At 49.4% G+C, this 12,214-nt stretch overlaps 2 protein-coding genes across 5 annotated transcripts in view; one reads left to right on the top strand and one right to left on the bottom strand.

The window, feature by feature from the left end:
• The window catches only part of SLC13A2 (solute carrier family 13 member 2), a 57,002-nt gene extending 51,456 nt beyond the window's left edge, over positions 1-5,546 (bottom strand). Inside the window, exon 1 of the mRNA XM_081161244.1 lies at positions 4,919-5,546. The gene's annotated coding sequence lies outside the window, so the exon portion shown is untranslated. The remainder of the gene's footprint in view (positions 1-4,918) is intronic.
• On the top strand, positions 4,280-10,978 carry SLC46A1 (solute carrier family 46 member 1). 4 transcript variants are annotated; one of them, XM_081161246.1, is made up of 5 exons: positions 4,280-4,561; positions 4,902-5,754; positions 7,922-8,005; positions 9,652-9,808; positions 10,346-10,978. In XM_081161246.1, the coding sequence occupies exons 1-5, from the start codon at positions 4,301-4,303 to the stop codon at positions 10,401-10,403; spliced, it is 1,413 nt and encodes a 470-aa protein (XP_081017372.1). In that variant the 5' UTR covers positions 4,280-4,300; the 3' UTR covers positions 10,404-10,978. The 4 variants fall into 4 exon arrangements, with proteins under 4 accessions (XP_081017372.1, XP_081017373.1, XP_081017374.1 ...); XM_081161247.1 differs by lacking the exon at positions 7,922-8,005 and having other exon boundaries at positions 4,285-4,561; positions 10,346-10,977; XM_081161248.1 differs by lacking the exon at positions 9,652-9,808 and having other exon boundaries at positions 4,285-4,561; positions 10,346-10,976.
• The last annotated feature ends 1,236 nt before the right edge of the window (positions 10,979-12,214 follow it).

Here is a 12,214-nt window from a genome sequence, read left to right as displayed (position 1 = left end):
CCTGCGTCTCTCTGAACCGCAGACACGTCATCATAAGGCTGTGGTGCGGATTAAATAAGATAATGTGTAACACCTTCACGTAGCGCCTGGGAATGAAGTCAGCTCTTACTGATGTCTCCAGAAGACTAAGGGGCATGAAGCTGATCTTTAGCAATTGAGTTAGAATAGGTGTGAAGCAGAGGAACGTCATCAGCATCATCAGATTGAAAACATTTTCATATTTTCCATGATAAAATACATGTTTATATTAGAAGAGTTGAAATATATATATGTGCGTGTGTGTGTGTATATATATATATATATATATATATATATATATATATATATGTACATATTTTAAATCCTCACCCAAGAATATTTTTTCTGTTGATTTATAGAGAGAGTGGAAGGGAAAGGGGGGGGGAGAGCGAGAGAGGGGAGGAAGAAACATGGATGTGAGAGAGACATGCTGATTGGTTGCCTCCGGCAGGGATTGAACCACAACCCGGGTACGTGCCCTTGACCAGGAGCCGATCCCAGGAGGCTTTGGTGCGTGTGTGTGTGTGTCCAACACTCTAACCACCGAGCACACCGGCCAGGGCTGAAGATATATTTAAAAGAAAAAGAAGAAGAAAAAAACCCTTATCTCACTCTCCCACCCAGACAGAACCTCTGCGAATATTTGGTGCAGTGTCATCCGGTCTTTAGAGTCAGTACGCTTCTTTTCCACACCTGTAAGCACACCATGTGAACGAAAAGTCCGCTTCTTTACATTTTCAAATGGAAAGCTCTTTTTAATTAAAATATAGTTGACATACAATATTAGTTTCAAGTGTACAACATAGTGATTTGACATTTATATACCTTACAAAGTGATCACCACAAGCAGCCTGGTACCCACCTATTACCATATAAAGGTACTGTGGTATCATTGACTATATGCCTTATGTTGTACGTGACATCCCCGCGACTTGTTTGTTACAACTATAAGCTGTTTCTCTTAATCCCCTTCGATTTTTTGCCCATTCCCCCACCACCCAACCCTCTGGCAACTATCGGTTTGTTCTCTGTGTCTATAAGTCTGTTTGTTCTGTTTGTTCATTTGTTTAGTTCTTTAGATGCCACATATAAGTGAAATTATACAGTATTTGTCTTTCTCTGACTTATTTCACTTAGCATAATATCCTCTAGGTCCATCCATGTTTTCATAAATGGCAAGATTTCATTCTTTTTGATGGCTGAGTAATAAAAGTTCTTTTTTTTTCCACATAAAAATAATGACATAAGCAGTTTTCTATATTATTATAATCTCTTTGAATATGTCATTTTAATGGCTAGCATCCACTGAATGGATCTACTGTAATTTATTCAACCATCTGCCTGCTGTTCGACAAGTAGTTCCTCTACAATTTTTTTTTTTTTTTACTATTGTCAGCAATGTTATGGAGAACATCTTGGTACATGAGGGTTTTTTGTGTAATTCAGATTATTTCCCTAGGATAGAGACTCAAAGGAATTAGAGAATTTAAGGGTTTTGATAAAATGCTTCCAAACTGTTTCCTGAAAGGGTACCTTGGCGCTCCCTCAGCGATGTCTGTTTGACACAAGCCTTACCAGCTTCAGGCATTCCATTCACATTTAAAACAAAATCTCTTCTCATGTGTTGGCCACAAAGAACAAAAGCAAAGGCACAGCACTTCCTTTGTTATTTGGAAGTGGGAGAAGAGCTCAGGAGTGTCTCATATTCGGTCTGTGTTACAAGGCGATGTTTAGTTTTTTTATCCAGTTGTTGATGGATGGGGGAGAGACCTTAAGTTGTTATCATATATACATAAAATATTAATCTTTTGTCATATTTTAAGGGGAATATTTTGTTTGTTGTTTGCCTTTTACTTTAGGTTTCTAATTCTGATGGAACTAAATCTGATTACTTTGCAATCACTTCTTTCCTTTAAGGATTTGAAAGGGAAGAAATTTTTAGCTCCTCCTGGATGATGTCATCTTTCTCTCTGGACCTCAATTTCCTCATCTTTTAAAAGGGTAGGCAGGCAAAGCTGTGATCTCTAGCTCAGCTTCCTTCTAGGTAGAGATTCTTTTCTTCTTTTTTTAAAAAATATTTCTTTATTGATCCCAAAGAGAGGAAAGGAGAGGGAGAGAGATAAAAACATCAAAGATGAGTTATCGATCGGCTGTCTCCTGCATGCCCCCCACTGGGGATCGAGCACGCAACCCAGGCATTTGCCCTGAGATCGGCTGGATCCTGGGTCGATGCTCAACCGCTGAGCCATGCCCCGCCGGGCTAGGTAGAGATTCTTGAGCTCTGGACTCCATAGGGCAGCTCGACATGGGCAACCCTCTCCTCATGCTCTGGGACTCCAGCCAGGGAATCCTTTCTCCTTGAGGGGTTCATTTATTCATTCACCTACCACTTTCTGAACATCTACCATGTGCCAGGCATTATTCTAGGTACTAGGGATACAATAGTGAAGGAAACAAAGCTCCTGTCATCAGGGGGATATCTGAGAGAAGAGCATTCTAGTTAGAGGCAACAGCAGATGCAAAGACCCTGAGGCAGGAGACTGTTGGACAAGTTGTAAGGGGAGCAAGGAGGCCAGGGTAGCTAGAGCAAAGGAAGCAGGAGGGATAGAGTAGGGGAAAGAGGAAGAGAAGGCACATGGTCTTAGGGCCCTCCTCATGACTTGGCTTTCACTGGATGAAATGGAAACTACTGGATTGTTCTGAGCAGAGCAATGACCTGATCATAGCTAGGTTTTAAGGACGTTAGAAGAGGCCTCACCCATTCCCAGCTGACTGGCCTTGGCCTTACGTCTCTCGGCCTTAGTTCTTTATCTAGGAAATAATTCTAAGATTCAGCTGGGTACTCCTCCTTCACTGTAGCTGACCTAACTGGGCCAAACTTTTGTGTAGGTGGTGGAGAGGGAAGGGAGCCAACCCAAGGTCTCTATGTTTAATGTAGAATTTCCTATCTCTAGGAAAACCAAGGGTGACAGTGGTCGTGTGGGGGTGCAGGCCATCACTCAGTCCACCAGTAAATAGTCAGCATCTACTCCTGAACGTGGAACTCTTTCTGGCTCAGGGGAGGTGGGAGATTGTCAAAAAGCCAGCAACAAGGCCACACACAGTCGTGGTGCCCAGAAATGGAGCCCCACCTCCCCAATAATCAGGGCTTGCCTCCAGAAATCCATTCAGCTGCCTCGTTGCCAGGGGAAGCAACCATCCCTGGCTCTGCTCCTCTCAAACCAGGCCCAGGTCCCTGAATTAGCAGCCTTGGAGTCCCACAACTCTTTTCCTTAAAGCCACAGTTGAAATCTTACAACTATTAGAAGGATTCTTTGATGTCTTTCCTTCACCATTCTAGGAACTACAGGGCCTGATAAGGGCTTTGTCTGTTTCCTTCACCGCTGTGTTCCCAGAGGTTCCCCAGCATGGTCCCTGACACGTAAAGAGTACTCAGTAAATGCACCGAATGAATAAATAAGTGAGAAAGGCAGATAATGCTGTTCCCTTTTACCGGCAATGGAACAGGCCTTCTGGCCCAATTCCTATAGCAGGAGCCCTCAGGAACACAGGGCCACACCCAACGGCCTCCAAGGCCCTCCACTGTCTCCTCCTCCTCTGCCTCTCCAAGGGCACCTCAGAGCCAGCCCCCAGCCCCAAACCAAGACTAATTCCCCAGGAAAAGATCCGAGGGCAGAGTGGAGCAAGTGACAGCCTATTAGCAACAACAATAGCACTTAAAATGTACCCGGCACCATTCTTCCCACAGCAACTCTTGGAGGAAGTTTCTATCAGCATCCCCATTTTAAAGATGAAGAGACTGAGGCCCAGGGCAGAAAGTGGTATATCCAAGATAGCAGCAGAAACCACGTAACTGAACCGAGGCAGTAAACAAAGCTCGGGGCTGTACTCTAACCCCGTCTGAGTCACACACACAACATCAGCCTAGGCCTCGGAAGTCACGAGTTTCCCCACTTGGGCCTCGAGGGCCCCACGTCCTGGTTCCCTCGTCTCCAGACTGGGTCCTACACAGCGGCGAGTCTATAGGGTTGTTGGGAGATGAAAGCGCACAGTTTAGTACGGTCCCCGGCGCCCAGGGAGCGATCGATACAAGTTAAATACTGATATTCCCGCGGGTGTTCGTCTGGGCCGGGAAAGGAGCGCCGCAGGGCAGGACCCGCGCGGGCTGCAGGTGAGGTCACCTGGGGGCTGGGCGAGCGCCAGGGACGAGCCGGGTCCCGTCAGACTTTGAACTGAGGCCCGCGCAGGCGCAGAAAGCCCCGGCGCCCCGAGGCGCACGCGCATGGAGCGGCGCGCGAGCTCCCCGGGCGACCCCCGCGCCCGGCCCGCCAGCTCCCCGGGCGACCCCCGCGCCCGGCCCGCGGCCAAAGTGCTGTTCCGGGGCCCCGTGGAGCCCATCGTCTTCCTGGCCAACTTCGCCGTGGTCCTGCAGGGCCCGCTCACCACGCAGTACCTGTGGTACCGCTTCAGCGCCGACCTCGGCTACAACGGCACCCACGACAGGGGGGGCTGCGGCAACCACAGCGCGAACCCCGCCATGCAGGTAGCGGCGGCGGCGGCGCGGGGGCGGCGCGGGCGCGGAGGGGGGGTCGCCCGGGGTTGTGGGTGTCGGGCGGTGGGCCTGACTGAGGGCTGCAGAACTGGACATGCGTAAAGCGCCTCCGGCCTTAAGAGTTAACAAAAGGGGGTAAACAAATTAAGGGAAAGGGACCTACGTCCATTTTCCATACCCCCCCCCCCCTCCTTCCAGTGCCTGAAGTTTAGGGCTTCAGACAAAGGCCTCATCCCTGTGCCTCCCAGGATGGCGGTGGTTCCGTCGGGAAGTGGGTTGGGGGGAACCCAGAGTGAGGAAGAACACCCTGCTAAGACTCATGCCCCCACAGGAAGTGGAGACCCTTACCTCCCACTGGATCCTCTACATGAACTTGGGCGGCTTCCTGGTGGGGCTCTTCTCATCCACGCTGCTGGGTGCTTGGAGTGACTGTGTGGGCCGTCGCCCGCTGCTGGTGCTGGCCTCGCTGGGCCTGTTGCTCCAGGCTCTGGTGTCCACCTTTGTGGTGCAGCTGCGGCTCCACGTGGGCTACTTCGTGCTGGGCCGCATCCTTTGTGCCCTCCTCGGTGACTTCAGTGGCCTCCTGGCTGCTGGCTTTGCCTCCGTGGCGGATGTCAGCTCCCACCACAGCCGAACCATCCGAATGGCCCTGCTGGAAGCGTGCATCGGGGTGGCAGGGATGCTGGCGAGCCTCCTTGGGGGCCACTGGCTCCAGGCCCAGGGTTATGCCAACCCCTTCTGGCTGGCCTTGGCCTTGCTGATATTCATAGCTTTCTACTCTGCTTTCTGCTTTGGTGAGACTGTGAAGGAGCCAACACCTGCCCGGCTCTTCACATTCCGCCACCACCAATCCATTGTCCGGCTCTACATGGCTCCAGCCCCGGAGAAGTCCAGGAAGCATTTAGCCCTGTACTCACTGGTTATCTTTGTGGTCATCACTGTGCACTTTGGGGCCCAGGACATCCTGACCATCTATGAGCTGAGCAGACCCCTCTGCTGGGACTCCACGCTGATTGGCTACGGTTCTGCAGCTAGGCACCTCCCGTATTTCACCAGCCTGCTGGGCCTGCGGCTTATGCAACTCTGCCTGACTGACACTTGGGTGGCTGAGATTGGCTTGGCCTTTAACATCCTGGGGATGGTGGTCTTTGCATTTGCGACCATCACACCTCTTATGTTCACAGGTAATGTGTGTGGGCTCACGGACGGTTTGTCCCAGAGGCGCTGGGTGAAAATTGGGGCCAGCCACTTGCTGGCTTATGCCTTTGGAAACATTGTTATGTTCCTAGCCTGCACTGGAAGACAGGCAACTAAGAAACCTCATAAAAATGGCACCTTTGTTACACACAAAATATAGAACTTCAGTAGCCAAATTAATTAACCCACATTATCGATCATAAATAGTGTTAGTAAGATAGAGCAACTGACACAATATGGCTCATAGGTTAATTGCTTCGCTCCTTCACCTCCCACAGCCTATATTCACGGTGTTCTTAGACAAAGTCCATGCTAGTAATGTCTTAGTACTCACTTCTCTGACAATTATAAGACCTACCTCAAATATCCTTGGTCAGCTTCTTTGGGTTTTTTGTTAAAAGCCAGTCTTCTCTTACTGCAGACGTCAAATTCCTGCTTGTGTTTGTTCCTCTTCTTTTGGTGAAAGAGAGGCAGCTGAGAATGAGGAAATTAACTTTTTAATAAAGAGACAGATTTATTTTGATAAAGCTCTGAACTATGTTGTGTACAAAGTGAGCCAGTCAGTAATCACAGATTTATTAACTTGGATGCTTGCCTGGACAGTGAGGCCGAAGAGGGCCAGGTACCTTTCTCTCCTGCCCACAGATCTCCCATGGACTTGATGCTGGGCTCAAAGCCCTCAGGGGTGCAGAGATGATGACGGCACTGTCATTGCTCTGGGGAGCCTCAGCAGAGTGGGATTTGGAAGCCTGACACCTGAAGGGGCCCTGGGGTGCCTCATCATATACCCACTTTGAAGGATCTACTGTCCTCTAGGGCAGCGATTTTCAACCCTTTTTTATCTCATGGCACACATAAACTAATTACTAAAATTCTGCACCACACCAAAAAATATATTTTTGCCAATCTGACAAAAAAATAGGTATAATTTTAATTCCTTCATACTGGATGGCTATTGTTGTGCTGGCTATTGTCATTTTTTATTTGACAATCTAAGGGAAAAGAGATCAGTGTCCCTGACTAGTCAGGTATTTCATGTGTTAAAAATTCTTGTGGTTTACCAGTGTGCCACAGCGCACCGGTTGAAAATTGCTGCTCTAGGAGTTTGCAGTTTTACTGAAGAGGAAATAGTCACACGAGGGAAAGAAATGGTTGTGAAGGAAATAGTTTAAGTCTGAGAGTAACAAAATGCAAAGTGAAAAGGAACTTGCATTTACTGTGTGCTTACTGTGCCATGCTCTTCATGGGCTTTCTGGTGTATCCATTTTCTAGGGCGGCTGCTGTAACAAATTACCACAGATTTGGTGGCTTAAAACACAGAAATTTATTCTCTCACAGTTCTAGAAGCAAGAAGTCAAGAATCCATATTACTGGACCAAAATCAAGGTGTCAGTAGGACCTTGCTCCTTTCAGAGGTTCTAGGAGGGAACCTGTCCCTCACCTCTTCCGGCTTCTGGAGGCTGCCAGCACTCCTTGGCTTCTGGCTGCGTCACTGTGATCTCTGCCTCTGTGATTACATTGCCTTCTCCTCTTCTGTGTGCCTTCTCCTCCATTCTGTCTGTGTCAAATTATTTAGGGGCCAACCTATCAGGTTATCATCATCCAAGATAATCTCATCTCAAGATTCTAAACTTGATCACATTTGCAAAGACCCATTTTCCAAATAAGGTAACATTTACAGATTCCAGGAATTAGGACCTGGTATCTCAGGCCATTATTCAGCCCCCTACACACCAGAACCATCCTGTGGTGAAAGCCTTGTTACCCTCTTACAGATGGGAGCCAGACCCAAGGCCACACATTTAGTAAGCGATGGCATCAGGTTTTGAACTTCGGCTGCCTCCAAAGTCCATGCTTGTCTTATGTGCCCTGCCACCTCCCTTCTATGTGGGTGATACCTGCTGGGTCCACAAAAGATGTTCTGACAAGAAGGCCATTGGTAGGGAATCAGCATTCATTGATAAAAGAGGTAACAGGCCAAAGCTTGAGAAGAGTAGTCTCCATTCCTCCTTAGTCATGGTCTCCTTCACCATCAAGGAAGTTTTTTCTGTGTCTAACCAGAGTCCCACCTGGGGTATGTGTAGGAGCTCTGCTACATCTTGCTTGTGCACTCCTCTTCCTAACGCCATTTAGTTGATGATTGTTTCTCCACAGGGTACGCACTCCTCTTCCTGTCTTTAGTCATTACACCCATTGTCCGGGCCAAGCTCTCCAAGCTGGTGAGCAAGTCAGAGCAGGGTAAGTGTCATGGTTAACCAGCATCTGCTTCCTTATGCCCAGTGGTCTCTTAACAAACTGCCCAGGGCTGGCAGAGGACCACAGTGCCTGGGATTTTCAGACCACAGAGTTGGAATTTGCAGTCAGAAGAGTATAGTTTTCTTTTGGGTAACCCAAGCAGAGGATATTCCCTTTCCAGACCTCAGCTTTTCCATCTGTAAAATGGATGCTGTGATGCCAGAGTTCCCTGCTTCGCTGGGGTCGGATCATGCAAGCTCAGAAGGAGTGAACAACCTTGTGATATAGGTTTCATTGTCCCCAAGTGACAGATGAAGAAGCAGAGGCCCACAGGGTTAAATGGACTCACCCAAGGTCACTCAGTAAGTGGTGGAGCTAGGATGCAAAGCCAGGTCTGTTTTTAAGAGCAGCAGGTCTTAGATATGGGTGTTAGTCCTGGCACCATCACCCACTGGCTATCTTAGGCGGGTCCCTTTTCTCTCTCTCGGCCTGTTTCTTGATCCATACAAGAGTAGTTCTTTTTTTTTTTTTTTTTTTTTAATGTTTTTTTTATTGATTTGAGAGAGAAAGGGAGAGGGGTAGAGAGGGAGAGAGAGAAACATTGATTGGCTGCCTCCTACACACTCACTACTGGGGATCAAGCCCCCATCCTGGGCATTTGCCCTGACCAGTAATTGAACCGGTGACCTCTCGGTGCGTGGGATGATGCTCGAACAACTGAGCCACACCAGCCAGGGCAAGAGTGGTTTGTTCTTGGTGATATCTACAGGCCCTCAACTCTGACAGTCTGACAGTTTAATCTCAGCTTCTCTTGGGCTGTTGCTCATTTAGAAAAATTTGGATTCTGCTGGCATATCTGAATAGCTTTACTCAGGCCTCTGGGTCTTCAGACCCCAATCTGGAAACATCTGGCTCATCCACTTTTCCCCATCTGTCCTGGAAGGAGGACCTGGAGCCATATATAGACCACTGTCAGTTCTGTTGTCCCAGGACCCAGGAGCTTTCACTCATTCACTCAAGCTTTTTATCTAGCACCTTCACTGTGCCCAGAGGTGCCAGGGGCAATAAGAAAAAAGAACCGCCCTTACTAACTGGCTTCCTCCAGGAGGCTAGGCCCTGTGATAGGGGCTTCACATGGGAATTTAATGTTGCCAACAATCTATGAGATAGGTAGTATCCTTATTTAACAGGAGGGGCACAAAAACCCACAAGGATAAGCGACTTGTTCAGGGACCAACCACAGCTAATAAGTGTTGGAACTGGGAATTAACCCCAGAACTAACCTCAAACAGGATATGATTTCCAAGGGGATAAGCCAAAAAACATTTCTCTCAGGCTTTTGCTAGAAGATATCACATGTAGTTTTTTTGTTGTTGTTTTTTTAAAGTATATCTTTATTGATTTCAGAGAGAGGAAAGGAGAGGGGGAGAGAGAGACAGAACCATCAATGATGAGAAAGTCATTGATCGGCTGCAGCCCGCAACCCGGGCATGTGCCCTGACCGGGAATCGAACCCTGATAGCCTAGGATCCCAGGTCGACGCTTAACCGCTGAGCCACGCCCGGCCGGGCGACATGTAGTTTTTAATACATGGATTTGATCACAGCCCTATGTCTTTCAGACTCCACAGTGTGTTTATTTCTTCACAGGTACTCTCTTTTCTGCTGTGGCCTGTGTGAATGGCTTGGCCATGCTGATGGCCTCTGGCATCTTCAACTCGCTCTACCCAGCCACCCTGAACTTCATGAAAGGGTTTCCCTTCCTGCTGGGAGCTGGCCTCCTCTTCATCCCTGCCATTCTGATTGGGTAACACAGGACTCTGACCCAAGCTCATACGCCCTTTATCCCAAAGGTTTCCTCTCCCTCCTCTTCCTCCCAACCAGAATTGGCTGCCCTGTTCCTGGAACCTTTCCTCTGCGGGCGTTTCAGTCCCAGCCTGACTTTCCCCGTGCAGATGGCTGTCTGATCCTCTGGAAGCCAATTCCTAAGGGCAGGGCAGAGGGACAGTAGGGGAAGGGTCGGGCTAACATTGCTTCTTGGCAAGGCTGTTCTCTCCCCGTTTCACGCTTTATAGATGGAACTAAATTGACAGATCTGCTAAAGGGAAGCTGGACAGCTTCCTTGGCTCGTTGTGGCTGGGCCACAGGTTTGCCTGCCCCACTGACTTCTTCCTCCATAGCCTTAAGAGTCACTTTCCAGAGCCCTCTTCTCAGGACATTGTCTTTCACCTTACCTTGGGAGGGGGATACCTGTACCAGACTACCCAATAAAGCCTGTGTCACTTCTTCAGGAATTGAGGGTTCCCCCATATAAAATTTGAACCCTCTCTCTGGTCTCTTACAGGATGCTGGGAAAGGCTAATCCTCACTCTGAATTCCAGCAGTTTCCCCAGAGCCCCTGATCTGCCAGGACCAGAGGACAGAGGCCAAGAGGAGTGAAGTGAGCACTAACCAACTGGAAGTATGCACCTGGGACCCACCCACAGCAGCACCAGCAGCTCCCCTCAAAGGCAGTGTTCACCTTGGATAAGGTGGTCAAGCTAGACCAAGGCCCCCACCTCATTCATAGCTGTGCCAGCCTGTGACTCAAGGATCTAGAATTGTAACCCAGACTGTCTGACTCGAGGGCAGGCAGTTGGGAAGCCATTTGGAACAGGGGTCTGTTTACCCTTTATGCCGTCAATCGCATAAAACCCTGAAGGGGAGAAGACAGGTCCTGATAGAGGTGATGCCTCAGGGACCAGTGGAAGCATGAGTGCTGGCATCTCCGCTTCCAACCAAAGCTGCACAGCTCACAGTGCACAGTCGACGGTGGACAGCCACCAGCCACTCCTTAATGATGAATACTTCGAGGGGAGGAAGAGTTGGGAATGGAGAGAGTGCTTCTCACTTAGTGGAATCAATCCCCTCGGCTTAGCAGTGCCAATCATACTAATAAAGCAGTATAAGCACACTGAAATGAACCTTCCAGCACCCAAGGCATTGGGATGTGGGCCCTTTATTTTCCCGTTCTGTCTGCCCACCATAGGTCAGACAGACAGCTGCTGGGCTGGGCAGAAGCCCCTGAGCTGCCATGGGATTGGTACTGGGTGTGGCTAGCCGGGACCTCATCTGACTGCCGGTTCTTTCACCTGAGCTGCTGGGAGATGGGCTGCCAGACTTGCATCAAGCCAAGCAGAGAGGCTTGGACCAGAGCCCTGGCCACTCCTTCCTGAGGGTCAGAGATCTCTTCCCTGAAAGCACCTGTACTGGTCTTCCTGGCTACGACAGCCCAAGCAAAATTAGTTTTTATCCCTCAGCCCTCAACACCTCCCATCACCAGGTGTTTCAGCAGGGCCTTGTGCTGAGACCATCCCTCATGCATCTGTAAGTCAATGGGAACCTGGAGGTGGGCCTGACTCCCCATGATCCAGGGCCCCCAGCTTCCCAGAGAATGAGGGGGCCACTTTTAGGGCGTAATGAGAGTCTGGGCCTGAAGTTGAAAGGCAAAATTGGATTCAATATTAAGATACCGGCTTTGATGAGGGCCATGAGCCCCCAAACAGACCCATAGGGTTCAGCCCCCTACTCTCATTTCTACCCCATTCTCTCTCACAGTCAGTTTTCTGGCTAGAAATCACTCAGGTAAAACGGGGTGGCCTAGGGCAAACCAGGGTGAACGTGGCCTCTGCAACCCAGGCCTGTTTCTAGATTCCCATCTCACTGTCCGCTGTCATTGGAAGACAAACAAGAAGAGGGCCCTCCACGGACTGGCCCAGCATGAGTCAGGGGGGGAGGAGAGGGAAAGGCTCTGGGCTGGCCTCAGACCTGGCTGTACTCCAGCCATTGCCTCTGGCTCGCAGGTGACCTTGAGCAAGCCCCTCTATGAAAGGCTAGATCAGCAATACCCCAGATTGTCTGATGATGGTTGGACAAGACGGGAAACACTGAGTTAGGTAATGTTCTCAGATCCTTTCCACCTCATAACGTTCTAGAATGAGATGCCTCTCTTCACTGGCCTGGGGGAAGGATAAGTGAGTTGGAGCTGGGCTTTTGATCTCTGAGTGTCCCTGAGCAGTTTTTGGTCCCTGAGGAGGGGTGGGGTGAGGAGGTAGGGTAGGACCTACTGGACTCAGCCCCGACCTGGGGGCAGCAGCTACAGTCCGGCCAAGTAGACAGCCCTGGCCCTGTAGCCCTGCGTCAGAGCAGACTTTGGGAGAAAGACTGTGTCTCA

This window comes from Miniopterus schreibersii (genome assembly GCF_964146895.1).
Source record: "Miniopterus schreibersii genome assembly, chromosome: 16".
In the NCBI taxonomy this organism is placed as follows: domain Eukaryota; kingdom Metazoa; phylum Chordata; class Mammalia; order Chiroptera; family Miniopteridae; genus Miniopterus; species Miniopterus schreibersii.
This window is presented reverse-complemented; position numbering and strand designations above follow the sequence as displayed.

Bases quoted from the DNA above. Each gene is read 5' to 3' on its own strand.
- SLC46A1 (XM_081161246.1), top strand. From the start codon at position 4,301: ATGGAGCGGCGCGCGAGCTCCCCGGGCGACCCCCGCGCCCGGCCCGCC. The intron at 4,562-4,901 runs GTAGCGGCGGCG...ATGCCCCCACAG, and splicing joins GCGCGAACCCCGCCATGCAG to GAAGTGGAGACCCTTACCTC. The intron at 9,809-10,345 runs GTAACACAGGAC...GGTCTCTTACAG, and splicing joins ATCCCTGCCATTCTGATTGG to GATGCTGGGAAAGGCTAATC.